The 26,826-nt window shown below is 40.5% G+C and overlaps 1 protein-coding gene across 5 annotated transcripts in view; it reads left to right on the forward strand.

Annotated features, from left to right (window-relative positions):
- Ash1l (ASH1 like histone lysine methyltransferase) overlaps positions 1-26,826 on the forward strand; it is a 161,635-nt gene that overhangs the window by 45,414 nt on the left and 89,395 nt on the right. For all 5 annotated transcript variants that reach the window (XM_052731543.1, XM_052731545.1, XM_052731542.1 and 2 more), the window contains one exon: positions 18,200-18,301. In XM_052731543.1, the coding sequence (XP_052587503.1) occupies positions 18,200-18,301 (102 nt within the window). The remainder of the gene's footprint in view (positions 1-18,199; positions 18,302-26,826) is intronic.

Raw genomic sequence — 26,826 nt, forward strand, 5'->3', positions numbered from 1 at the left:
AAGGGATGTAACTTAGCAATTACTATAATCTTTAAAAGGTTTGTAAGTTAACTATAAAGTCTGATGCTGTGCGTAAATATTATATCTGTGTATTCGTGTCTGATTTTTCTAGAAATAACTTGGGCAGGAACATTAGAGCTGAGTGACACTGTAGTGCTCACCATAGTGAGCAACAAGTCATTCATTTCTATCCTTATCCCTTTAAAAGGGTAAAATTTTGTATATTAGAGAGAAAAACACCCTCAGAGACAAGTAGGGTTTTTTTTCTATTTTTTTTTTTTTTAATTCATGAATGTTAAAAAAATCAAAATCTGTCTTAGTGGAAAAGATAGGCTTACTTCTTTCAAATGTAGAAGAAAACGGGGACTGGAGAGGTGGCTCAGTGCTGGAGACAGTAGCTGCTCTCTCCAGAGGTCCGGGTTTGATTGACAGCCCCTGCACAGCAGCTCAGCTTGTGGCTCCAGTCCATGGGACCTGACATCCTCTTCGCTTCCCCTAGGCACCAGGCAAGCAAGTGTGACAGACTACGTGCAGGCCAGACACTCAAACACAGAAAAATAAAACCTCGTCTTTCTTCTCTTTGGAGGCAGGTTCTCTCTGTGTAGCCCTGGCTGTCTTAGAACTGTGTAGACCAGGCTGCCCCTAAACTCAAAGAGTACATACTTTCCTCTGCCTTGAAGTGCTGGGACCAAAGGCGTGTACACCATCACCACACCCTGGTTAAAATATTTCTTTGCTTGTTTATCTTTATTTTTGAGGCAGGATCTCACTATGTAGCTCTGGCTATCCTGGAACTCACAGAGATCCACCTTCCTCTGGTGAGTGCTAGGATTAAAGATATGTACCATCACACCTGGCTTCCTTTTATTTTTTTAACCCCCCAGGAATATTTTTGTTTCTTTGTTTCTAATTTCTTGTTCGCTTACTTTATTGTACATTTACACCTCATCCAATATTTCTGTTTTAACATGGAGGAAAATACTTGTATACCTTGTTTTATTTGACAGAATTTTTTTTAACAATTATTTAATCAATGCTAGTTTTGTGTTTTTTGGGTTTGTTTTTTGTTGCTTGAGTTTTCCTGCCTGGCCCACAGTCAGGACAAATCTCTCTCACCCGCCAGTCCCAAGCCGCTCAAACCCGATCAAGTAAACACAGAGACTTATATTGGTTACAAACTGTATGGATGTGGCAGGCTTCTTGCTAACTGTTCTTACAGCTTAAATTAATCCATTTCTATTAATCTATACCTTGCCACGTGGCTTGTGGCTTACCGGTACTTTACATCTTCCTTGTCCTCATGGCGGCTGGCAGTGTCTCCTTCCCTCAGCCTTCCACTTCCCCGCTCTCTTCTCCTCCTTGTCCCGCCTATACTTCCTGCCTGGCCACGGGCCAATCAGTGATTTATTTATTGACCAATCAGCAACACATTTGACATACAGATCATCCCACAGCACCTCCCCTTTTCTTTTCTTAAAAAGGAAGGTTTTAACCTTTACATATCTCCAAAGTCAGCTTGGTATATTTGGGAATTTGGGCGTAGCTTCTCTTACTACTTCCTGCTGGATGGGGGCGCTGTATCTTCTGGGGAAACAAAGAAAATTTTAGGATCATGGAGTAGTCCATGAGGCTGTATCATCTGAGCCAGTTGTCTTGAAATGGTTCTGGATGTTGGATCATCTGGGCCATGGTGTCATCGGAGACCTTTCAGGTGGTCTTGGCTGGTCAAACCTGATGTATCTTACTCTGGAACAAATCCATAGCCTCTTGCTTTCTGTGGAAACAAAAGAGACTCTTTTCCAAAGCAACATATCCTTACATCCAAATTTTGAAGTCAAAGTATCTTTAAAATATACATACTGGTTTAACTCAGCTTCCTTTACAATCAAACATCTCTCTGTAGTTAAGAATCCCAAAGACAACACAATCCAGATTCTCTGTGTAATATTCATCTTCACGTGGCTTATTTTTTATATTAATTTTACTGTCTCTTTAAAGACTTTATTTTTTAAAACCATGTATTTGTTTCTATACTGTATATATCACCTTTTTTAATCTCTTTCAAGCCTACGTATATTTTACACAAATTTTAAACTATTACATCTGAATCTGTCTTATTGTGAATCTGTTGCTTTAAGCTGCAGCAGCTGTGGCTGCTGGCTCCGCCCACTTCAGCTTCCCAACATGGCGGCGGTACTGTAGTTTTCCGCCAGCTCTGGGAGCTATCGTGGGTCTATGCCTTTATCCAAGCAGCGTGTAGCCCAGAAACCTCTTTTTTTTTTTTTTTTTTTTTTTGTACTAGCAAAGGCTAAATCCACAATGTAGCTTAATGTGCCACTTGCAGAGGCCTCATTCCCGCCATACTGCAGGTCGAGCGCGCACGCCAGCAACCCGCCAGTAGCTCAAACCGGCAGCTGCCGCTCATTTGAGAGAGACAATTAGGAAGCTGTTTTTAGTTCCGTTTTAGAATCTTTTTTTAGTTTTTAGGTGGAAACTCTTGCCACCACGTTGGACGCCAGATATTGGTGAAATTATTAAGGCCACTCCACGTAGTTAAAAGGAGATTTATTTATTGGCGTAACTTACAAATTAAGGAATAGGTAGGTCGCGGAGTCTGTTTTTGTTTTTTTTCTAGAGGCAAGGTTTCTCTGTGTAGCCCTGACTGTCTCAGAACTTTCTCTGTAGACCAGGCTGGCCTCAAACTCACAGAGATCCATCTGCCTCTGCCTCCCAAGTGCTGGGATTAAAGGCATATGCCACCACTGTCTGGCCACCATTGCTAGTTTTGGGATATCAAGTATTTGCTAGGTAGGTGTTGTACTCTGGAGCCCTTGTTTGTAATAGGAATTGCAATACATGTTTTATTTTTCTGTGGAAGAGAGGGATAATAACGAAAATTGTATTAAGTTTCCTGATTGTGAAGTTGGGTGTGGTGGTGCATGTCTGTAATCCTAGTACTTGGGAAACAGAAGCAGGAAGGTTACTTCAAGATGGAGGCTAGCCTGGTCTATGTAGCAAAGTCTAAGCCAGGCAGGGCTTTGTGATATGAGCCAATCTCCAAAGTACAAGGATGTTGCCATGAATCCTAATTGGTCTTATAAGGAAAAACCGGAGTCATATATTGGGGGTAAATGTTGAAAGATCAGAGAAGCAGAGAAACAAGCTGCTAGATAAACTTCTCACCATTCCTGAATCCTCAGACCGAAAGGGGAAGATCCTGTCTCCACGAATCCTCAGACAGAATGTCCCTTAGTCCTCAGCCGAAAGGGCTGAGCTCCTGTCTCCTCCCGCCTCCCAGCCACATCGCTTCCTGTCTCAACCTTCCTAGTGCTGGGATTAAAGGCGTGAGCCATCACCACCTGGTTCTGTTTCTCTTTTAGACTGGATTAATCTCCTGTAGTCTAGGGTGGCCTTGAACACTCAGAGATCCCAATGGATCTCTGCCTCCCGAGTACTAGGATTAAAGGTGAATGCCACCACTGCCTGGCCTCTATGTTTAATTCAGTGACTGGCTCTGTCTTCTGATCTTCAGGCAAATTTTATTTATTAAAGAGTACAACAAAGTATCATCACACAAGAAAAGAGAAAGTTTCATTTTTTGTGATTAAAATGTGTAAAAGAGGGGCTATAGGATTCTATAAAATGAGGGGCCTAATTCAGAGAACTTTCTGAGAAAAAGACCTAAAATAAAATGGGACATTCAGCATGAGCAACAGTTACCTAAAGAAACAGAATCCTGTACATTCATTTATTCATTAATTTTTTCATTCATTTCTTGAATTCCTAAACATCAGCACTGTTCGAGTTACTGACTTGTGATAGTGAACAAAGATCTGATTTCCAACTGCTTCTCTTTTTCAGCGTAGTGAAAGAAGTCAGATGGTAAGAAGTAAGCAAATACATAATGCCATCATCGAGAGAAGTGTGTGCTGTTAGTGTTACAGAATAACTAGAGGGAGAGTAAGTGATGGGAGAGTTGTCTACCTACACAGTCAACAGCCGAAGGATCAAAAAGGCTGGGGTGAGAAAACTGGGGTGGAAAGCAGATTTTGAACATCCTGAACTGGAAAGGAACTCAAACAAAACTAAAGAAATTTCTTGCTAGACGAAGAGAATAGAATCCACAATAAAAGAAGAGAGACTTCTGAGAGATTTGGGGGTGGGGGAAAAAGAAGTAACAACAGCAGCAAAACCATACGTTCAGAATTTGAGAGGCTGTAGCTCAGTGGTAGAATACTTGCCTCGTGTGTATAAAACTATGGGCTCTTTGACCCCCCAGTCAAGAATTTAAAGCAGAAGGATGGTCAATTCTTGCAGTTACAAGGACAGCAGTGTGAAAAGGGTGGGTTAACAAAGGACATCCGATCTGTCTGTTTGCAGACCCTCCCAGCAGAATGTAGAGAGGAAGATTTACTATTCCGGAGGAGAAAAAAAGAAGGAAACAACATTTCCAGATACCTCTTTGGAGCATTTAGTTGAATGGTAATGAGATTAAGTGAAATTAGGTGTTACTCAAAGGAGATGGATAGAGATAGAAAAGAAGATTTCAGGAAGCTATAGAGATGGCTCAGTGGTTAGCAGCACTGGCAGCTTTTGCAGAGGACCCACATGTTAGTACACAACTGTCTGTAACTCCAGTTCTGGAAGATCTTGTGATGATCTTTCTGACTTCTTTGGGTGCCATACATGTATGTGGTATAGATACATACATGTGGGCAAACACTCATACACATGAAAATAAAAACAAATTATATTTTTTTAAAAACTAAAAGGAGAAAAAAAAGAAAACAGCTTTACCCTTCTTGCTATCTTATGAGACATGGATTTATATCTCAAAAGAGAAGTTAAGCTAGATGTAGTGGCATATACCTGTAGTCCTAGACACAGGAGTCCAGGTTTAAGACCAGCCTGGCATATATACATGTTGTGGGACGGATGGCAGAGTTACAACTTGGTTGCCTCCTGCAGCAGCCTGAGTAGTTATTTTTATGAAAACTTTTTAAGGCCTGTTTGTTTCTTAATGTTTCTAAAAACTGTTTCTGCTCCCCCACACACACACACACACACATAAATGAAATTTATATAGGTGGGTGGCTGTAGAGGTATCTTAGATGGGGGTCCAATCCAATATGGTAGTACCTTATATAAGTCGTAAGGATTTCACAAAGTGGTTAAAACATGTCTTTTATTGTAAGTGGAGTTTCTTGTGAGATTTCTAGAAAATTGCAGGCTTGTAAGCTGAGAAAAGAGGAAGGCTGTATGCTTAGACCTTACACCTAATTCATTACTGTTTTGACACTTACTTGAAATATCTATCTATAAAAGGAACATGGTCTCCATTGCAAGTACTGTTAAATGAGGGGCTTCTTTCCCTTCCCCCGTCCCCTTAATTGTCTCTCTTCCTATCCTGTCCCAAAATGTGTGTGTGTGTGTGAGAGAGAGAGAGACAGAGACCCTAAAGATAAAAATTGTACATTCGACATATTAGAAAGACACAGGAACCAAAGAGATGGCTCAGTGGTTGAGTGTACTTGTTCTTACAGAGATCCTAAATTCTATCCTTAGTACCACATAGTGGCTCACAGACATCTGTAACTCCTGTTCCAGGGGCTCCAATGACCCCTTCTGACCTCCTTGGGCACCAGGTGTACATGTGGTATACAGATACCCATGCAGGCAAGACACTCATAAAATACAATAAATAAACCTGGGGACAGGGAAACACAGCTTCAGCACTAGGAAGGCAGAGGCAGAAGACTTTGAGGTCATGCCGGGCTTCTCAGGAAATAGCAAGGCTGCATAACAAGTCTTGTCTCAAAGACAGGCTTGGGGGGGCGGTGTCAGAGCTTTAGGGGAAGGGACTAGAGAGTAGCTCAATCAGTAATAAATCCCCTTGTAAAAGGGTGTGTGTGGTAGCATGTGCCTGTAACCACAGCTAAGGATTGGAGGATACCTAGGCTAGAGTCTAATGACCTGAGTTCAATTCCTGGACCCCCACATGGTAGAAGAAGAGAACTGAAGGTGTCCTGTGAACTCCACATACATATGCTGTGGCAGGAAATAGAAAGGAGTTCCTGTGTGTGGAGGTCAGAGGACAGTTTGTGAGAGTAAGTTCTTCCCTTCTACCATGTGGGGTCCAGGGACTGAACTCCTAACATACTTGGCAGTAAGCACCATTACCTGTTAGGCCATCTCACCAGCCTTGGAGGCTTCTGAAGTTTATTGTCCAGATTGCCAGGTACTAGTCATTTATGGTGGCACGGGCCTATAATCCAAGCACCCAGAAGGACCTACAGTTTAAGGTCAGCCTGGGCTGTATAATAGCACTACCCTGATTGAGAAACAGTATAGAAAAGATGATCATAGCCTGGGAAGAAGGACTGAAGTATACATCTGGCTTTAGCAATTACATTGTCAATCTAAGAGCAGTTTGTTCAGTAGCAGGTGTTGAGTTTCTAGAGGCTGAAGAATTAATAGAAAATAAAAAAAAATATAAATAAGAAAAGTTTTATGCCAGTTAGCCTGGTGGCACGCACCTTTAATCCTTGCACTTTGGAGCCATAGGCAGGAAGATCTGAGTTTGAGGCCAGCCTGGTCTATACAACCAGCTCTAGGTCAGCCAGCGTTACATAGTGAGACTCTGTCTAAAAAAAAAAAAAAAAAAAAAAAATTTAAATTGTGCTTTCTTGGTATTTTATAGCAATTCTGATTACTTTATGTACTGTGTCTTTGTGGTTGCTTTTGTGATGGTCTTAATTCTTGAGGTATAAAGTCTTTAAAAACAAACTTGTGTGCATGCACACACAGTGTTAAAGAAATTGTTGATTACCTTTGGGAAATTATAATTCTGAAAGTTTTCAGTGACAAGACCTGGAACAATCAAGTGACTAAATAATGCTAATATCGGGTTATAACCTTAAAATAAATATCCAGGAGTTGTGTTGATAGAACTAAATGATTGACTAAATACTTGGAAAAGGACACAAGTTCTGTGGATTAGAAGTGATGCATGTAGATCTCCCCTTTCAAGGGGACTTCCTTTTATCTTGTTCACTGTTATTACCTTATGTGGATTTGGTGTCTGTGAGCCACATGCAGTTCCCTGTTCGGCCTTGGGTCTTCTGGAACTAGGATTACAAATAGTCGTTAACTGCCTGTGGGAGCTGGAGAATGAACCCGGAGCCTCTGCAAAAGCAGCAGGTGCATTTAAATGCTGAGCCATCTCTCTAGCCCTGGAACTTCTCTTCTTGAATACTCACAACATACTGACTTACTTTCAAATAGACTAGGAAGATGGACACACAGTAACAAAGGGTAAGGTTAACTGAACCTGTGATGAAACAGAGTGATTGTACATTCCCTGACATTCAGCAAGTAGGGAATTTCATCCCTGTGTATATTTGCCCAAACCCATAATCCCACTGTAATCAGAGAACAGCAGAGAGGAACGTGATGTTCAAGCAGTGTTACAGAAAAGTATTAAGGACCTTAAAAAACAAGGAAAGGTTAAGAAGTCGTCAACAGATCATAGGAAACTAGAAGAGACATGAAAACTGAATGCAATGTGATGTCTAAGATCAGACCTTGGAGTAGGAAAGTATATACTTCAAATTTGCTGAACTTCGAATAGTTTGCATTTGCATCAATAGATTATGCCAAAGTTAATTTCTTAGTTTTGAAAAAAATGTGTGTTGGCTACGTAAGATGTTAACATTAGAGGAATTTGGCTAAAGGATATATTAAAAATTATTCAAACATAAGATTTGTTTTTTTAAAGCAGACTAAATTGTTAAGCAAATTATATCTCTGATAACTGATTAAGAGGGAAAAATCAAGGTTGTTTGCTGTTTATATTGATCAAATTTATTATGGGTTAATTATAATAAAACTGACATTTAATGAGTTACATTTTTGCAAATTTCAGGAAAGATAAGTAAAATCAGATTAGGGCTGCAGACACATGGGTTCAAGGCATGTTTTGAGGAGTCAAATCATGAGAACAGGGCTGGAGAAAGGACTCGGAGATTAAGAACACTGGCTGCTCTTCCAGAGGACCCAGGTTCGATTCCCAGCATCCATATGGCAGCTCACAGTCACCTGTCACTCCAGTTCCAGAGTCTGATGCCCTCTTATGGACTCTATGGGCGTCAGGCACACAAAGACTGGCAAAACACCTATACATATAAAATAAAAACCAAAAAACTAACACAACTCTGGGTGTGGTGACACACACCTTAAATCCCAGAACTCAGAGGCCAGCAGTTCTCGCTGAGTTTGAGGCCAGCCTGGCCTACATAGTGAGTTCCAGCACAGCCAGGACTACACAGAGAAACCTTTCTCAAAAAACAAGGCAAACAGCCCATGAGAATGAAAATGGCTTATTTCTTGACTTAAATCATCAAAAGACTAATGGATCTAGGGCTGGGCAAATGGCTCAGTGGGCATGGTGTCTGCTTTGCCAACACGAGTGTCCACGTTCAGACCATGAACAGCCATATCAACACAAAAGCCAAGCGTGGGGTTTACAACCTCAGTGCCCAGCCGAAGAAGCAAGCACCAGGTTCAGTTTGAACCACGCCTTTAACCCACGCACTGCGGAAGCAGAGGCAGGTGATCTCTGATTTTGAGGCCAGCCTGGTCTACAGAGTGAGTCCCATGACAGGACAGCCAGGGCTACACAGAGAAACCCTGTCTCAAAAAGAAAAAAAAGAATGAAAGGAAAAAAAATACCTTTGTGTGGCTGAAGAGATGGTTCAGTGTTTAAGAGCATTGGCTGTTCTTCCAGAGTTCAATTTCCAGCACCTACATGGTGGGTCGAAATCATCTATAACTGTAGTCCCATAGGATTTGATCCCCTCTTCCTGGTGTGCAAATGTACATGCAGACAAAACACCCGTATACATAAAGTACATAAATAGGTGAAGAAGCAGTTGGAGGATGACATCCTGTTAACACTGGCTGTCATATCTGCACAGGCCACACGAAGACATATACAGGCACCCAGTCTTCTAATTTACATGTTCTATACTAACCATGAAAGTCCTAATAGTCTTAACATTATATACTTAATTACTAAGACTATTTATTCCTGGTTTCATCTATTATTTGATCTATATTAGGTAGATATGAAATATGTATCTGACATGGAATGTCCAAACATTCCTTTCTTGGTTTTTCAGTATTTTTTAAAATGTACTTATTACCTGGGTAAGGTTTTTTTGTTTGTTTGATTGGTTGGCTGTTTTTTGTTTTAAGATGGTCTCATGTAGTAGTCCAGGCTGATTTTCAAACTGTCTGTGTACCCAAGGATGACTTGACCACCTCCCTCAGTCTTGTGGGAGTGCATGGGTACTCAGTGCCAGGGTTTGCGGTATGCTAGGCAAGCACTCTACCAATTAGAATATATCCATACCATACTAACTCAATGTTTTGTGAGTTTTTCTTTTAATATTTATTTTTGATTATGTGTTTGTACATCTTTGCCTGAGTATGTGCGTGTTAGTATCTGAGGCCAGAGGCATCCAGTCTCCTGGAATAGGAGTTAGAGGTTAATTGTGAGTCACCTGACGTGAGTACTGGAAAATGAATAGAGGTCCTTTGAAAGAACAGTAAGTGCTCTTAACCTCTTAGCCGTCCCTCTACACCCAACTTATTTTTTTTTTTAATAGTTTTTATTGTATGTGTATAGGTGTTTTGCCTGCATGGATGTCTGCACCACGTGCATGCAGTGCCTGTAGAGGCCGGTAGAGGGTATCAGATCCACTGAGACTGAGTCACAGATGGTTGTGAACTACTATGTAAGTGTAGGGGAATCGAACCTGGCCCCTCTGGAGGGTGCTCTTAATCCCTGAACTATCTCTCCAGACCTAAATTAGGGTTGGTTGATTTGTTTGCTTGTTGTGTGTGTGTTTTGGGGACAGGTCCTCTCTACTGGGCCTTGATTGTCCTGGAACTCACTATTTAGACTCTCAGAGATCCGCCTGCTTCTGCCTTGAGTGCTGGGATAAAGGTGTGTACCAACCAGCCTGACCAGCGGGTTGTTTGGTTGGTTGTTTGGTTTGGATTGTTTCTTTTTAAGGACAGATCTTGCAGCCTAGCTTCAAACTCAGGGTCTTCTTGCCTCAGCCTCTTAATTGCTGGGATTATAATTATAGGAGTGTGCCACTGTGGGTATGTGCCATTCAGTTGATCTTGTTTTTAGTGTATTTAACTCATAACTAGCTGTACATGGCAGAACAGTCTGATTTCAGAAATGGACAAAACAATAGCAAAGAGTGGCCAGTGGGACAGTATTGTGATTGATTGTATGTAAACGTTACATAGTATGTGTTTCAGGTAGGGACAGTATTGTGATTGATTGTATGTAAACGTTACATAGTATGTGTTTCAGGTAGGGACAGTTTTGTGATTGATTGTATGTAAACGTTACATAGTATGTGTTTCAGGTAGGGACAGTATTGTGATTGATTGTATATAAACGTTACATAGTATGTGTTTCAGGTAGGGACAGTATTGTGATTGTATGTAAACGTTACATAGTATGTGTTTCAGGTATTTCGCTGTTTTGTCCCTCATGATTAAATGACTATGTATTTTCATTTCAGAATAGTATTCACTCTGGAAGCCACCCCCCCACCCCACCCCCAGAAAGGGTTTCTCTGTGTAACAGCCCTGGCTGTCCTGGAACTGACTCTGTAGACCAGGGTGACTTGGTTTTTGTTGTTGTTGTTTTAAAAACATACTTACTGAGTTTTGTTTCATTTTTGCCTGAAAGGGATAATCATTGATTAATGAAAATATCGTGATTTTGACAATTTCTCTAGAGTTTTATCAAAGATGCACCCATAAGTAAAGTATAAATATATAGGGGTAAAAGTTGAAAATAGATTGTGGCACCCCTTTAATCCCAGCATTCAAGAGGCAGAGGCTGGTGGATCTCTGTGAGTTGTAGTCCTGCCTGGTATACATAGTGAGTTCCAGGACAGCCTGGGCTACATAGAGAAACCCTGTGTCAAAAAACCAAAAAAAGAGAAAGAAACTAGATTATGATGGTTCTGGGAAGTTTCCAGGAGAATTCCATTTTAGTAAATGTTCTAATTTGGGCTCTGTGAGGAATTCCTTAATTAGAGAGAGAAAAAATACTTTGGGGTTTTTTGTTTGTTTTTAGCTTAAAAATCATGAGCACAGACTCTGAACCCTTCCCTCCTATAATGCACTTAACTGATGTGGTAAATGAAATGTATTGCTTTCTGTAAGTTTATTTCTTATGTCAGAAACACCTGTTTTTATTAAAGATCCAGCTTTTATCCCACCTTTCAACTTGTTGACAAGAAACTTGTAGCGCTGTTTTGTTCAAGAGATTCAGGAATAGATTCAGAACTTAAATCCAGGACCAAAAGTACTCCATCAAAGTCTTCAAATACTGGGGCTGGAGAAATAGCTCATCAGTGGAAATGCCAGAACCCACATAAATTTGTGGTGGACATAGCAGCCTGCCTATATCTCCAGCCTTAGCAGGTAGAGAGGGGGTTCTCCAGAGCACGCTGGCAAGCAAAATTCTCAGTGTCAGCAAGCTCTGGGTTTGATTGAGGGACACTGCTTCAGTTATTAAGGTGGATGAACCTCAGTCAGACCGCCACATGTACTTACTCATGTGCCCACACAAACGTATGCCTCCCCGTACATGCAAATTCGGCATACACACATGCATACCACAAACATAAAACTAAAATTTTGTGCCATGCTTTAATTTTGTTAGGAAGAACTGATCTATTATAAAACTACTTTGAAATACTATTTTGAAATAAGTCTATATGTTCGAACTCACTGTAAGCCTCATTTTAAGTCTAGCACAAGTTAGTCTGTACTTCCATTGTTAGTCCAAAGATATATATAGCATTGGAAACATCAGACATTTTGCTCATTTAAATAATTTCCTAATTAGTATAGTGTTTATTGTTGAATTCCAAACAATGTACATGAAACCTGAAGTATATAAATTTGTAAAAGGGGGGTTGGGGATTTAGCTCAGTGGTAGAGCGCTTGCCTAGCAAGCGCAAGGCCCTGGGTTCGATCCTCAGCTCTAAAAAAAAAAAAAGCCGGGCGGTGGTGGCGCACGCCTTTAATCCCAGCACTCGGGAGGCAGAGCCAGGCGGATCTCTGTGAGTTCGAGGCCAGCCTGGGCTACCAAGTGAGTTCCAGGAAAGGCGCAAAGCTACACAGAAAAACCCTGTCTCGAAAAACAAAAAAAAAAAAAAAAAAAAAAAAAAAAATTTGTAAAAGACGTTTAATATGAATTTAGACTGAAGAAACAAATTTTATCTGACCAGATTACTGGTTTTATCGGTTTCTTTTTTGTTTGTTTATTTTGAGACAAGTCTCACTATATAGTTCTGGCTGGTCTGGAATTCACTATGTAAACCAGGCTAACCTGCCTCTACCTCCCAAGTGCTGAAATCAAAGGCATATGTCACCACGCCCAGTCAGTGTGTTTTTTTTTCTAATTCATATTTAGCACCCTGAAAATTCTTTTTTTTTTTTTTGGAGGGGGGGTGTTTGAGACAGAATTCTCTGTGTAACAGCCCTAACTGTCCTGGAACTAGCTCTATAGACCAGGCTGGAGAAAATTCATCATTTGGTTTGGAATAGTTAAGGCCACAGTGAAGTAGTTAGGTTGAATCTTTATTTTCAAAGATAGGTGTGGATGTTAGGTTTTTGCGTATTTTTTTTCGTGGGGGGGTGGTGGTGGTGTTCATTTGTTTTGGTGTGGTTTGGTTTGGTTTTATGAGACAGGGTTTCTCTTTGTAGCCCTGGCTGTCCAGGTTCTTGCTCTGTCTGCCTGCCTCTGCCTCCAGAGAGTGCTGGGGTTAAAGGCATGTACTACCACTGCCCAGCAGGGGAGTCTCACTATAGATCCCTGCTGGTCTGGAGCTCCTCTGTAGACCACCAGGCTGGCCTCAAGTCACAGAGATCCACCTATCCCTAACTCCCACATGCTGGGATTAAAATTGTGTGCTACCACACCCAGGTTTTTTTCTTTTTTTAATTTGTTTTAATTTTTTAATTCAAGTTAGTATGAAAATGTGTGTCTCAGTGTGTGCCCACATACTTATGCACATGTGTTTGCTTCTGTAAGGGAGTGTGCATGTCCTAGTATGTATGTGAAGATCAGTTAGCAAATTTTGAGAGTCAGTTCTCTTTCTGCCCTGGTTTCCAGGGATCCAACTCAGGTTGTCAGGCTTGCTCAGCAAGCATTTTTATTCGGTCATCTCACTGGATTCTGTGATTGTGTGTTCTTTGTGATTCTTCCACCTTTCTACATACACAGATGCTTATTACCAGAGGCAGTTTTCCCTATTAATTCTGATAACTTTGCCCATTTGGCTCTTTGCTTACTCTCAGGTATCTGTGAAAATAGTGTTAACTTTTTATAGTAGATTAAATCAAGGTTTGTTTTTTTTTTAACTTTTTTTTTTTTTTTTTTTTTTGGTTTTTTGAGACAGGGTTTCTCTGTGTAGCTTTGCGCCTTTCCTGGAACTCACTTGGTAGCCCAGGCTGGCCTCGAACTCACAGAGATCCGCCTGGCTCTGCCTCCCGAGTGCTGGGATTAAAGGCGTGCGCCACCACCGCCCGGCTTTGTTTTTTTTTTAAACAACAAACCAACTTCATGACAGCTTCTTGGTCTTCGTTTATTTCTGTGGATACTATAAGATTAGATTATTGTCCTTAGTCCATTTATGTTCTTTTTTCCCTTTTCTGACATTCTTCCCCCTCCCTTTTTTTCTATGTACATACAGTTTATACTATTTTTCCCTTATTTTTTAAAAGATTTATTTATTATGCATAGTGTCTGTCTGCATGTACACCTGCGGGCCAGAAGAGGGCACCAGATCTCATTATAATGGTTGTGAGCCACCATGTGGTTGCTGGGAATTGAACTCGGGACCTCTGGAAGAGCTGCCAGTGCTCTTAACCTCTGAGCCATCTCTCCAGCCCCCATTTTCCCCTTATTGCCTACATTGATACAAATATTTTCTCAAAGCCTTGTCTTACAAGTTTATCAGATAAGAGACCAATGAAACTCAAAAATACTATAATGAAAATGACTTGTGAGGCTTCTTCACATATCCAAGTTTATTTTTAGTTCTTATATCCCTCTGTATATCAGCCTAGTTTGTGATACCTGTGGTTCTTCCTCAGTAGCACTCTGTCACCTTCTGTACACAAATGTCTTTATTACCAGTAGCATGGAGAATTGACTCCTAAGACTCACCATACCTTAATGTTAAAATCCAGTTTTATTTAAGCATATCGTCTCTGCTTTATGTGCAATTACTGCTTTACTTATGTGTATGTAGTCTCTAAACATGTGTCTCGTCTGTGGTCTGAGTGACCCCAGCAATGTTTCTAATTGAAAAATTCTATGAACTGATGAATTTCCATCTATATTCCTTGTTTATTTCATTATATCTTTGTTCTAAATTGAAATAAGAAATGATGGAAACTTACTGATTTCTCTCTTCTCTCTCTCCCTCTCTCTGTGTGTGTGTACACTTTTTTTTTGGAGGCATAATCAGATTTTCTTGAACTAAAATCCGTATAAACACCTTGTTCAATGAGGAATGGAGTCTTTGCTGGCAAATCTTACCTCACCATGAGTGAAACTGGGTAACTCCGCTTGGAAGATGACTATGAATTAGAGGAACACAAAAATAAATAGGGGAAGCAGAAAATTGCTTTGTCCTTGTTAAAGAACTAACTAGAAAGCTGGACACCTGGTTCCAATTAGTCTCTTGGTACATATGATAGTGTTACTTTGGTTTAGATCATCACCCCATTCCTAGAGAAGCTAAGGTAGAGGCGGTACATTAAGGTTCATTTCAGATATACATCTTAATTGTATTAACTTTACATTTAAGGTAAATGATTAGTAGCTATATGTTAGTTTCAGCTCCCTAATTGCGTATAAGTATCTGTTCTGCTTAAATTTTTGTTTTAAAATAGAATGTTCATTTAAATGTGTCAGTTACTTATATATTTAATATCTAAAATATTTTTCACAATAATGTTGAATTTGTAGCTCAGTGAAGCACAAGACCCTGGTTTCAATCATTGATACTCTCTTCCCAAGAAAAAGATAGCATGACCAGTGTTAGGAACCTCTTCATATGTAGTAATCACTAACATTTATAAGCCACATTGAATTTTATAAGGTGACATTACAAATTTTACTATCCCATTTTGGGACTTAACACTGTTCAGTGATTTAGAGTGCTTTAATTTAAAGTCAGAGTTAAGAGTGTTTATTTGCCTTGATCCTGATCCTTAATTTGCTAAAGACTGAAGAATCAAACCCTGGTTGCTTTTCTCCATAGTCCATATACTTAATACCACACTGCACTCCATTCTGCATTTCATTTTTGTCTTATGTTTGGAAATACAGATATGTTGGGGTCTCTGCTGGAATAGACATGTTAGTTCTCTCTGGACATTCTCTTATTCTTCTCTAATCACACAGCTATATAGTGGAACTTAACAAAGCAGTGCGTTTATACATTTCCTCTGACTTATAGGCCAATTTTAACATACTTTACACATATTTAACAGGTTGCTTCTTCTTGCTCAAAAGTTACGTTGATTTCCAGTCTTAAATCTGTTTACATCATTGAGCAGTGTGTTTTCCGGTATTCTCATCCTCTTACTGTGCCTGTCAGCACTGTTTTTGAACATATCTCAGGGATACAACTTTATTCTCTAAATATGCAATATTGTTAAGAACAGCTGTACTCTGTATGAACAGGGGATTCAAACACACTTTTAAAAATGAAAAATGAAAGCCTTCCTGAATTTTTATTCCAGTCTTCTATTTAATTCTAAGAATAGGCTGCTGGCCTCCATTACTTTCAGAAAATGAAAAATGGCTCAGAAGCTAAGTGAGCTAAGCCATCTCTCTCTCAATTGTTTCAGTTTCTCAGGAATTGCTGTACAGTGCTGCCAATAACGATCTCCGGGGATCTGACCCCCATTCCACCTCCCACTGCCTCCTCAGCAGCTCCAGATGCCACCAAAAGAAGGAGCTTTGAAGAAAGTGCCTGTACCCTCTTTTACCCTGAGGTGGGTGAGGCCAGGCAGGGTGATTCTCAGGATATCCTGATGATCAAAGGTATAGTTGAAGCCTTCATGAAGACTTTCTTGAAGATGATCAAGAAATTTGGGAAAAGTTACCAAATAGCCTAGAAACTGAAGCTGGAGCTCAAGAACAGACAGCACAGATGTCATCTGAAATATAATCTATGATGACATGCATAGCCTTAGCTAAGCCTGGAGATCAGACCTGGTACTCTTCTTGGTATCTCTTTCCTCCCACCTCCACTGTCTAGCCAGATACCAAGCATGTAAAATATACCCAATAGATGTCAGTTGGTGGCTGAGAGAGGAAACTATTAACAGTGCTCTTAAACTCCCTTTGTTCCCTGGCACTTAATCTCCATTGTTTGCCCATTCAACAGGAATGGTGACAGAGCTCAATGATGTCTCAAGCTTCTTGGCCACTGTTGTCTTCTGTCTTGGCTACATATCTGGGTAGGAAGACTATATCTGTCTTGTATATGAAGTTTTCTGTATTAATACTTATTCTTCATTGATGCCTTCCTTGGCTTTTTACTTCCTAGATGTTTTATCATACCGTTTAGCTCTGTAGAAGAATATCTGAGCCACACACCATGGGGATTTACTGTACAGTTAGTTTTCAAAAGTCCCTTTTTATATCTCTTTGAAATTCAAAACTAAACAATCTTGGTTCTTGAGTAGATCTTACATCAGTCATCACTGTGTGTTAGAAGTAGGGTGCACCGTTACAGCACGAATTTTCCTAGTGTCTGACTTCTCCTTTTTGAATGGTGATTCATACATCTTACCTGGTCAGTACTGCCAGTAGCCTATGAAAAGAATAATTGCAATAGTGTGACTTAAGAAACTATTTAAATAAAACAGTTTATACTTTTTCTCTTAGAGCAAGGGAAATCATAGAAACTTAGCTGCATTAATTTCTTCTGTTCCTCTAATGTCCTTCAGAGATTAAATCCTGTCTTCATTAGAGAGTTAAATCCTCAAGCAGTTCCAGATAGTCTCCTCTTCCAGGCTTTGGTTTCTTTTTGTGGCACCAATTTTATGTTGAAGCTTATTTTAGATATAAAAGTGAATAATTTGGAGTGCTTCTAATTCTTTTGGCAAATACAAAATTGATGTTATGTATTTTCAACAGTTGGCTTTTTAGATTATTATGAAAGGAGTATTAGAAACAAGAATATTTTTTGTAGGAAAATAATCTTTCCTGAACATCATTGTTTTCTCCTGAGCAAGAAATGTACTAAATTATGCTACATCAATTTGGAGTTTTGCTAAAATTATAAGACCTTTTTTTTTAAGGGAATTAAATGTTTTTATGACGTTTTATACCTATAAACTAAGTAACCTTAAATGTATACCATTAAAGATGTATTCTACAAATAAATTTATAATCAGTTCTTTCAGTATTTTCTGTAGAAAACAGAATGTGAATATTTGTGAATTGGGTAAGATGATGGACTTCACCTGGTGTGGTGGCGCACGCCTTTAATCCTAGCACTGAGGAGGCAGAGGCAGGCAGATCTCTGTGAGTTCAAAGCCAACCTGGTCTACAGAGCGACTTCCAGCACAACCAAGGCTACACAGAGAACCTCTTGTCTCAAAAAAAGAAAAAAACAAACAAACAAACAAAAGATGATGGACCTGAGGTCCAAGCTTCTGCTTTGTATCTGAGTCTATTAAATAAGATACCTAAGTTGGATAAGTTTTATTTATTGGTTTATATTATGAGTTTTAATAAAAAATAAGGAACAGGTTAGACTATCAATTTTTATCAGTAAATATTTCATAGTGATGGTACATGAAACTAAATCACAATTTATTTTTAGCCTACCATTAAAAGTGGTTTTCTTCCTCTCTGCTAATCTACAACAATTCTATGAGACCTGGGAAATTCAGTCAGCAGCATCTGGCATGGTTTATCCTCTACTTATATTCTTCTTATTGTGAGCTTATATGTCATATTGTTACAGGGTATCAGCTACAATTCACTGTTCTATCACAGCATGGTCTAATAAACACTTCTTGTTGTCTTGAATTGTCCTATGATTTCTTTCCTTTTCTTTCTTCCCAGGTTCTCAGTCAACTTCAGATAAACCTTCCCAGCGATCATCAGAAAGCACAAATTGTAGCCCTACCCATAAAAGGTCTTCATCTGAGAGTACTTCTTCAACAGGTAAGTGCTATTGTTTTACTAGATTTTCAGGACAGTTTCCTGTCTGCCACTTGAAATTGACGAATCTGTGTAAAGCAAACAAAAGTGGTCTTGTCATCTCAATATCATTCATAATGTATATTGGAAAAATTCAATAGTTTTACTTTTAGAAATTGAAATGTAAGGGCACTAGAGGATGGCTCAGCAGTTAGGAGCATATATTGTTGTTGCAGAGGACCCATGGTTGGGTCCTAGCACTAGGGGACCTGATACCACTGGCCTCCACAGGGATCTGCACATGTACACATACTCACACAACAGACATAACACACACACATAACTTTTTACATTGAAATTATGTAAAAGTACATTCTGTAATAGTGTGGCTTGAAGCCCTTTAATACATTATTGTTGTTGTGTATATTGGCACATGCCTGTACTCTCAGCAGTTGGGAGGTAGAATTAGGATTAGGAGTTCAAGGTCATCCATGAAATAACTTAAAGATAAATCTCTCAAATATACCCATTAAATATTTAATTAAAAAATACAAAGTAGACTGGTAATCCCAGCACTGGAGAGACCAAGACAAGAGATATTGCTGTGAATTTGGGGCCACCTTGGGATACATAGCAAGACCCTGTCTCAAAAGTATATGATAATAATAATAATTATAAGACCCAAAACTATAGTTCAGTTGATAGAGTGCTTTCCTAGCATTCATGTAGCCCTGATTCTTTCCCCAACACTGCATTTTATATAGAACATACCTAGGTTACATGAGATGATATCAAAAGAATAATTAGAAAGCATTGTTGAAAAATATATATCATTGTTTCAAAGACTCTTAACCATCAAAATGGCAGTTCTCCAAACCAGTTTATATATGTAATGTGGTCTTCATAAGATTCATTTGAATTGATGGGCTGATTCTAAAATGTTTTTCCCTTTATTTTTAAAATCTAGAGTGAAAAGGATTTCAGAATTGATTAACTCATGGGGTTTTTTAAGGCTTTTATCCACAGGACACAATGGCACATATATACAGTATACATTGTTGTTTTTACATACTCTTATGTGTGTGTGCTTGCTCATGGTGCATACATGTCACATGGCATATGTGGAGGTCAGAGAACACCTGTCTGAAAGTTGGTTCTGTCCTTTGCTGCCATGTGGAACCCTAAGACTGAACAGACTGAACACAGATTGTCAGGCTTGGTTGCAAGTGTACTTACCTGCGGAGCCACCTCGCAGGTCCTAGTTCTAAAGTTTATAGAGGACCCAGCATATACGGTGGCTCATGCCTGCAATCCCAGTACTTGGGAGGCTGAAGCAAGGGATTTGCCAAGAATTTCCCAGCCTGAAATACAGAGTGAGACCTAGTCTTAAAAAGCATAAAAGGGAGCCAGGCGGTGGTGGAACACGCCTTTAATTCCAGCATTTGGGAGGCAGAGGTGGATGGATCTCTCTGAATTTGAGGCCAGCCTGGTCTACAAAGCAAATTCCCAGACAGTCAAGAACACCTAAGGCTACCTGTCTCAAAAACAAAACAAAACAAACAAACAAACAAACCATAAAGAGTTTAAGAGTATAGCTCTATTGGTAAAGCATTTGCCTGTCCTGTATAAATAAGACCCTATGTTCAATCACTAGTAAAACACACACACACACACACACAGTCACACACACACCAAAAGAAAAAAAAAAGGATACCATCTATAAAGTGCCAGAGCAGTTTCATTCTTTCAGACACAGAATTTGGAGACGTCCACATGGCTTACTGTAGTGCATAGCCTGGGGAGACGCCTCAGTGGGTAAAGTGTCTGCTGCACAAGGCCACAGTTGGCTCCCCACACCACCAGAAAAGCCACGTAGAGCAAATGTGTCTGTGACTCCAGTGCCAAAGGTGTGGAGACAGGTGGATCCTGGAATTTAATATCAGGGCCGTCAGTGCAAGACTCTGTTTCAAAAAATAAAGTAGAGAGTGAGGAAGACACCCAGCATTGAACTCTGGCTCCTTCAAGCATGTACATGTATTGGCATCTGCATGCATGTGTGCACACACCTACACATTTGTACATAAAGCCCACATACCCACAAAAAGACAGTGATGTTAGTGAAAGAATAGACAAATTTTTACCAGAGGTAAGGTCAGAGCCTAGGACTGAACAGCATCCTAACTAGCCAGTCATGACCACCTGTGCTCAGCAGGCCAGTGCAATGATAATAGAGAAAAGCAGTGAAGGGATATTTATCCTGTGTGCTATATTTAGGAGAGATACAAAGAGTTCCATTGACCTCCCTCCTCTAAGTCTGTCATTGGAATCCTAACATGAGGTTTGGGTTTAAATAGATGATGAGCAATGTGCATAAAAAAGCAGTCCTGAGACTGGGCAGATGGCTCAGTGGTTAAGAGCACTTGTTTTTGCAGAGGACCTGAGTTTGATTCTCAGCACCCATGTGGCACTTCACTAAAATTGGAACTGGCCAAAAGGCACAAGATACAGATATACATAGAAGCAAAATACAGACAAAATAAAATAAATAAACCTTAAATATTTTTAAACTGAGCGTGGTAGTGTACTCTTTTATTTCCAGCACTTGGGAGGCAGAGGCAGGCAGGTCTCTGTAGGCCAGCCTGGTCTACATAGTGAGTTCCAGGTCAGCTGAAGCTACATAGTAAGACCCTGTCTCAAACAAACAGACAAAGGCCAGGGTTGGTAGCACATATCACTAATCCCAGTACTCAGGAGGCAGAGGCGGGCAGATCTCTATGAGTTTGAGGTCACCCTGGTCTACAGAGTGAGTTCCAGGACAGCCAGGACTACACAGAGAAGCCCTGTTGCAGAAAACAGACAAGGAAAGAAAGGAGTCCTTCAGGCTCCAGGCTCCAGCAAGTGTCAGTACTGGTGAAAACTTTGCTGAAGACAAATGCCTCCTCTGGCTAGCCCAAGGGCCCTAGCCATTTCCTTATCCTATATGAGATCTCTGTGAGGGAAAATTATCTCTGTTATCTGATAGCCAAGTGAAAGAGCACAGTTTCTTACCCTTTGTGATAATTTAAATGAGAGTGGCCCCCAGGGGCTCATCTGCTTGAATGTTTGGTTCCCAGTTGGAACTGTTTGGTAAAGGTTAGGAGGTATGATGTTGTTGTGGGAAGTGTGTCACTGGTTTCAAAAGCCCACAACAGGCTCAGTCTCTTTTGCTGTCTGCCCCCATTGTGGAAAAGATGTCAACTCTGAGCTACTGCTCCAGTGCCATGCCTGCCTGCTGCCATACTTCCCACCATGACAATCATGGACTAACTCTCAGAAATTACAAGCAAGTCCTCAATTCAGTGCTTTTTTTTTATAGACTGCCTTGGTCATGGTGTCTCCTCACAGCAATAAAACAGTAACTAAGACATGCCCCTTTAATCCCAGCACCTGGGAGACAGAAGCAGCCAGATCTCAAGACCAGTGAGTTCAAGGCCAGCCAGGCCTACATAGTGAAAGTCTATCTCTAAGAAAAGAGTGTCCATTCCTGCCAGGACTATAAACATATAGTATGGTTTAGTGAAACACGAAGTCTGGAAATAGATAGGGCCTTTGAGTTTGTGTTGTCGGTAGAGGTATGTGTCTCCACGTTTGATGATCTGAATCACAATAAATAAATATAATTTAAAAAAAACTTTAAAAGACCAGTTATAGTTACTTCTATATAGACTTCTTCAAAAATGTCTTTATTATTTATTTACTACTGTGTGTCTGGCAAGAGCACAGGACAGAGGTCCAAGGACAGTTTATAGAAGTCAGTTGGACCTTTCCACCTGGTGGGTCCCAGACAGAACTGGGATCCTCAGGCCTGGCAGCAAGTGCTTTCCCGTGCGCCATCTGGAAGGCCCTGCACATGACCTTTTGGTTCCTGTGGGGTTGGAGTGGTGCTCTTTGTTGTTAGTGATGAGTTGTTAGTTGTTTTTCTAGGCTGGCCTAGAGTCATTGTGTAACCCAGCCTGGGCTAGAAACCAAAGAAATCCTGTCTCAACCTCAGAAGTAGTGATGTTGCAGCAGGAGCCACCATTCCTGCCCTTTCAGTTCATTCTTCTCAAACAGGAGTCTTATGTTATGAAGATTGTCTTTTTAACAAAAATGAAAAAAACAGTAAGATGGCTGTATAGAGAAAGAGGACCATTGACTGTAGACCATGGAAATTTTAACTTGAAATAGGTTTCTGTGAAGTTTCTTTTTTTTTTTTCTTTTTGATTTTTCGAGACAGGGTTTCTCTGTGTAGCTTTGGAGCCTGTCCTGGAACTCACTCTGTAGCCCAGGCTGGCCTCGAACTCACAGAGATCCACCTGTCTCTGTCTCCCGAGTGCTGGGATTAAAGGCATGCCTCACCACCACTGCCCGGCTTCTGTGAACATACTAAAACCTTAAAACTTAAACACATGGGAGAAAATCTTCATGACCTTGGGGTAGACAAAGATTTCTGAGCCAGACATGGGGCTCAGTTTGTGATCCTACCCCTCTTGAGCCTGGGGTAAGAGGATCACTGTGAGGTTAAGACCAACCTGGAGTACATGGAGAAGTCCAGTCCTTGGCATAGCATTATGACATATGCCCGTAATCCCAGCAGTGGGGAGTTGAGACAGGAGGTTCAGGAATTCAAGGCCAACCTCAGCTATATAATATTTTAATTTGAAGCTAATCTTTACTACATGAGTCCCTATCTCAAAAAAAGAAAAAAAGAAAGAAACATTGTTTTAGTGGGTCATGGATGATTCACACCGAAATTTCAGTCCTTGGGTGGCTGGACCTTTACTTTATGCTACTTCAAAAGCTGACTGTGCCTTGCCTATGCAAGACCTTAGGCTTAAACCTGAGTAGTTGGGGAAAAATGATGAAAGAAATAATGTTTTCTTTACCAATTAAAAAAGGAAACATTTTGTTGTTTGTTAAGGCTGGTATTACTACCACTGCTGAGGTTAAAGCAGGCATTTCTATCAGTTGGGAGGTAGACGCAAGAGGTCAAGGCCAGCCTGGGCTACATGTGACCCTAAAAACAAGGAACTGAGTCTCAGGAAGCTGAGAGAGAGACTTCAAAAAATGTACAAGCTTGCAAAAGCAAGAGCGGGGAGAGCAAACGAAGGAAAAGTGAAGCTGATTGGCAGAGTCCAAGAACAAAGTGGGCTAGCCTTGGGTCCAGAACTCAGAAGGAAGAGGCAAGTGAATCTCTGTGCAGTTGTAGAGTCTGTCTCAATGAAAGAAAAGAAAAGAAAAAGATTTGCATATAAGCAAGGAAAACACGGAGGGCAAGATAATTCACTGGAAAAAAGCTCTTGCCACCAAGCCTAAAGTCATGATCTTAAGTCCCCACATGATAAAGAGAAAACCAACTCCCATAAGTTGCCCTCTGACCTCTCCATACATGACCTGTGGTACAAATGTCCCCCACACACAGTAAGTTAAATTTTATGCCCCATAATTTCCTATTTTTATTCGATCAATTTGCTTGTTTGTTTTGTTTTTGTTTTCCCGAGACAAGGTTTCTCTGTGTAGCCCTGGCTGTCCTGGATCTTGCTCTGTAGACCAGGCTGGCCTCAAACTCACAGAGATCCACCTGCCTCTGCCTCCTGAGTGCTGGGATTAAAAGCGTGTGCTGCCACCGCCGCAGTAACCAGTTTTTTTAAAAAGAAGAAACTAGAAAAAGGACGAGAGAGATCGCTCAGCAGTTCAGAGCACTTGCTGTCGTAAAGAGGACCTTGATTCTGTTCCCAGCACCCACATACTTGTTTAGCCATCTGTAGCTCCAGTTACTGAGATCCAGCCCCTGTTTTGTGGCCTCCGAAGGAATTGCGTGTATTTGGTGGACTTAAATATATGGAGCAAAAAAACAAACAAAACAACTTACATGCAGAAGAGAGAGCTTGGTGGTTAAGAACATTTATCCTACACGCCTTTAATCCCAGCACTCGGGAGGCAGAGCCAGGCGGATCTCTGTGAGTTCGAGGCCAGCCTGGGCTACCAAGCGAGTCCCAGGAAAGGCGCAAAGCTACACAGAGAAACCCTGTCTCGAAAAACGAAAAAAAAAAAAAAAAAAAAATCAATTTGCCGGGCAGTGGTGGCGCACGCCTTTAATCCCAGCACTCGGGAGGCAGAGCCAGGCGGATCTCTGTGAGTTCGAGGCCAGCCTGGTCTACCAAGTGAGTTCCAGGAAAGGCGCAAAGCTACACAGAGAAACCCTGTCTCGAAAAACCAAAAAAAAAAAAAAAAAAAAAAAGAACATTTATCCTTATAGCCATCCCAGCACTTCTTGCTCTTGAAGAGAACTCAGGTTCACTGAACACACCATACATCAATCCAGTCCCAGAGCCTCTTCTCAACTACACAGGCATCAAGAACACACATGCTACACATACATACATGCATGTAAAACACATAAAAATCAGGCTAAGAGGTTGAGAGCACTGACCACTCTTCCAGAGGTCCTGAGTTCAATTCCCAGCAACCACATGGTGGCTCACAACCATCTGTAATGAGATCTGGCTCCCTCTTCTGTATACATAATAAATAAATGAATCTTTAAAAAAAAAAATCAATGAGTATAAAAAAATAAATAAAGACAAGAAAGAATGCAGGAACAGCTGAGAGGGAGAAAACTCATATACATAAAATCAGGTAAAGTTAAAAATTGCAGATTTCGGGGCTGGAGAGATGGCTCAGAGGTTAAGAGCACTGGCTGTTCTTCCAGAGGTCCTGAGTTCAATTCCCAGCAACCACATGGTGGCTCACAACCATCTGTAATGAGATCGGGCTCCCTCTTCTGGCCTGAAGGAATATATGCAAGCAGAACACTGTATACATAATAAATAAATAAATTTTAAAAATTGCAGATTTCTTTAAAAATTATTAGCCTATTTATTTATCGTGTGTATACACATGTGGATGGAAGGCAGAGGTCAGTTCACAGGAGTCTATTTTCTCGTTCTACCGAGTGGAGTCCTGGGACTCTTACTCAGGTTCTCAAACTTAGCCACAGGTACCTTCGTGCTACAGGCCCAAAATTGCAGAATTTTCAAGTTTTGGGAGTCCATTTCTAGGAACAGAGAAGGAACAGAAGTTTGAGAAAAAATGGAACTCATAGGAGAAGATGGCAATTTGGTAGGAGGAACAGCTATAATAAGGGGCTAACAAGCTCTGTAGCTGAGCTTTTGTCTTACCATTCCCCTGCAGAAGACAACCAGTAGCAGCCTTATTCTAAGATAAAGCCATAACCATTGAGTTTAATTTTATAGCCCCTGTATTAGTCAGGTTTCTCTGGAAGAACAGAACTGATAGAATTTTTATATATATAATATATATACATATAATATACTATATATATATATACACATACACATAAAGGGGATTATTAGAATGGCTTACAGGCTGTGGTTCAGCTATTCCCACAGTGACTGTCCACCAATGGAAAGGCCACCTTCAGAGTACTGAAGTGAGCTTCCTTCCGCTTTCAGTAGAGGAAGGATGGGGAATGAGAGGGGGTGTTTTTGTTTTTGTTTTTCCAGAGGGACATTATTTATCATTAGTGGTCAGGATATGGCTGGGTTGTTGATATCATTTCTGGTATCTGAACAAAGTAGTTCAAAGAAGTCCTCACAATTTAGGGGCCAAGATGGGTTTCAGATGATACTTCTGCTCCAGGATGCATCTCTCACCCCATAAAGAGATGTCCCTTACGGGGCTTGGGGCAGTGATTATCCTTCTGAGAGTCCAAAGTGACTGCAGATTTAGGATAGTGACTTCTCTGTGCCTTCAACTTTGAAAGGGTGATGAGATAGATAGGTTAGACAGATCGTTCCTTTAGTGATTAACCTGCCTGTGTGCAGAATTAATCAGGCAGGCCCAAGTAAAGACAGACACAGTGAAGGCAGAAGAAGTGTCAGGTAGGAAGCACTTCTTTGTAGCAGACAGATTCGAAGTGTCTGTCTCAAGAATACAGCCAAATAATAAAACTATATTCCAGGTTTCCATTGTATGAAATTCTAGAAAAGCAAACATCATCTGTATTGAGAGGACACAGATACAGTGGGTACCTCCTTGACCTACGCCCATGATGATCTGAGTGAAAGAAAGGATGGCTATCTAAGGACTTTTCAGGCTACTGGAAATGGTTTGGTTTTTCTGTGTTGGACAGTATTAGCAAGGATGTGTGTATGTGTGCATGTGAGTTCGTGCATGTGTGTGTACATGCAAGCCATGACCAGAGCACAACTTCCAGAAATTAGTTCTTACAGTGTGGGTTCTACGGTTAGGGTCTGAAGCTGCTCTAACAGCCCTAAAAAGCTAATCTTCCCCCACCCCCCCACAAGCCCTCAATGAGCCAGTTAAAGGCACAACAAAAGCAGAAAGCAGAAAAGGGAAGTTTATTCAATCTGGCCACATTGGAAAGAGGAACACTTACCTTATTCCTCCCCCACCTTGTTCATTTTGAGAATTTTAACATCAAGTTACTTGGAACGTTCAGAAAACTCCATTTCCTGATTAGATAGATGTTTCTATAATTCCTAGTA

The sequence above is a fragment of the Peromyscus californicus genome, unplaced genomic scaffold (genome assembly GCF_007827085.1).
Source record: "Peromyscus californicus insignis strain IS unplaced genomic scaffold, ASM782708v3 Scaffold_9__1_contigs__length_137607984, whole genome shotgun sequence".
NCBI lineage: Eukaryota > Metazoa > Chordata > Mammalia > Rodentia > Cricetidae > Peromyscus > Peromyscus californicus.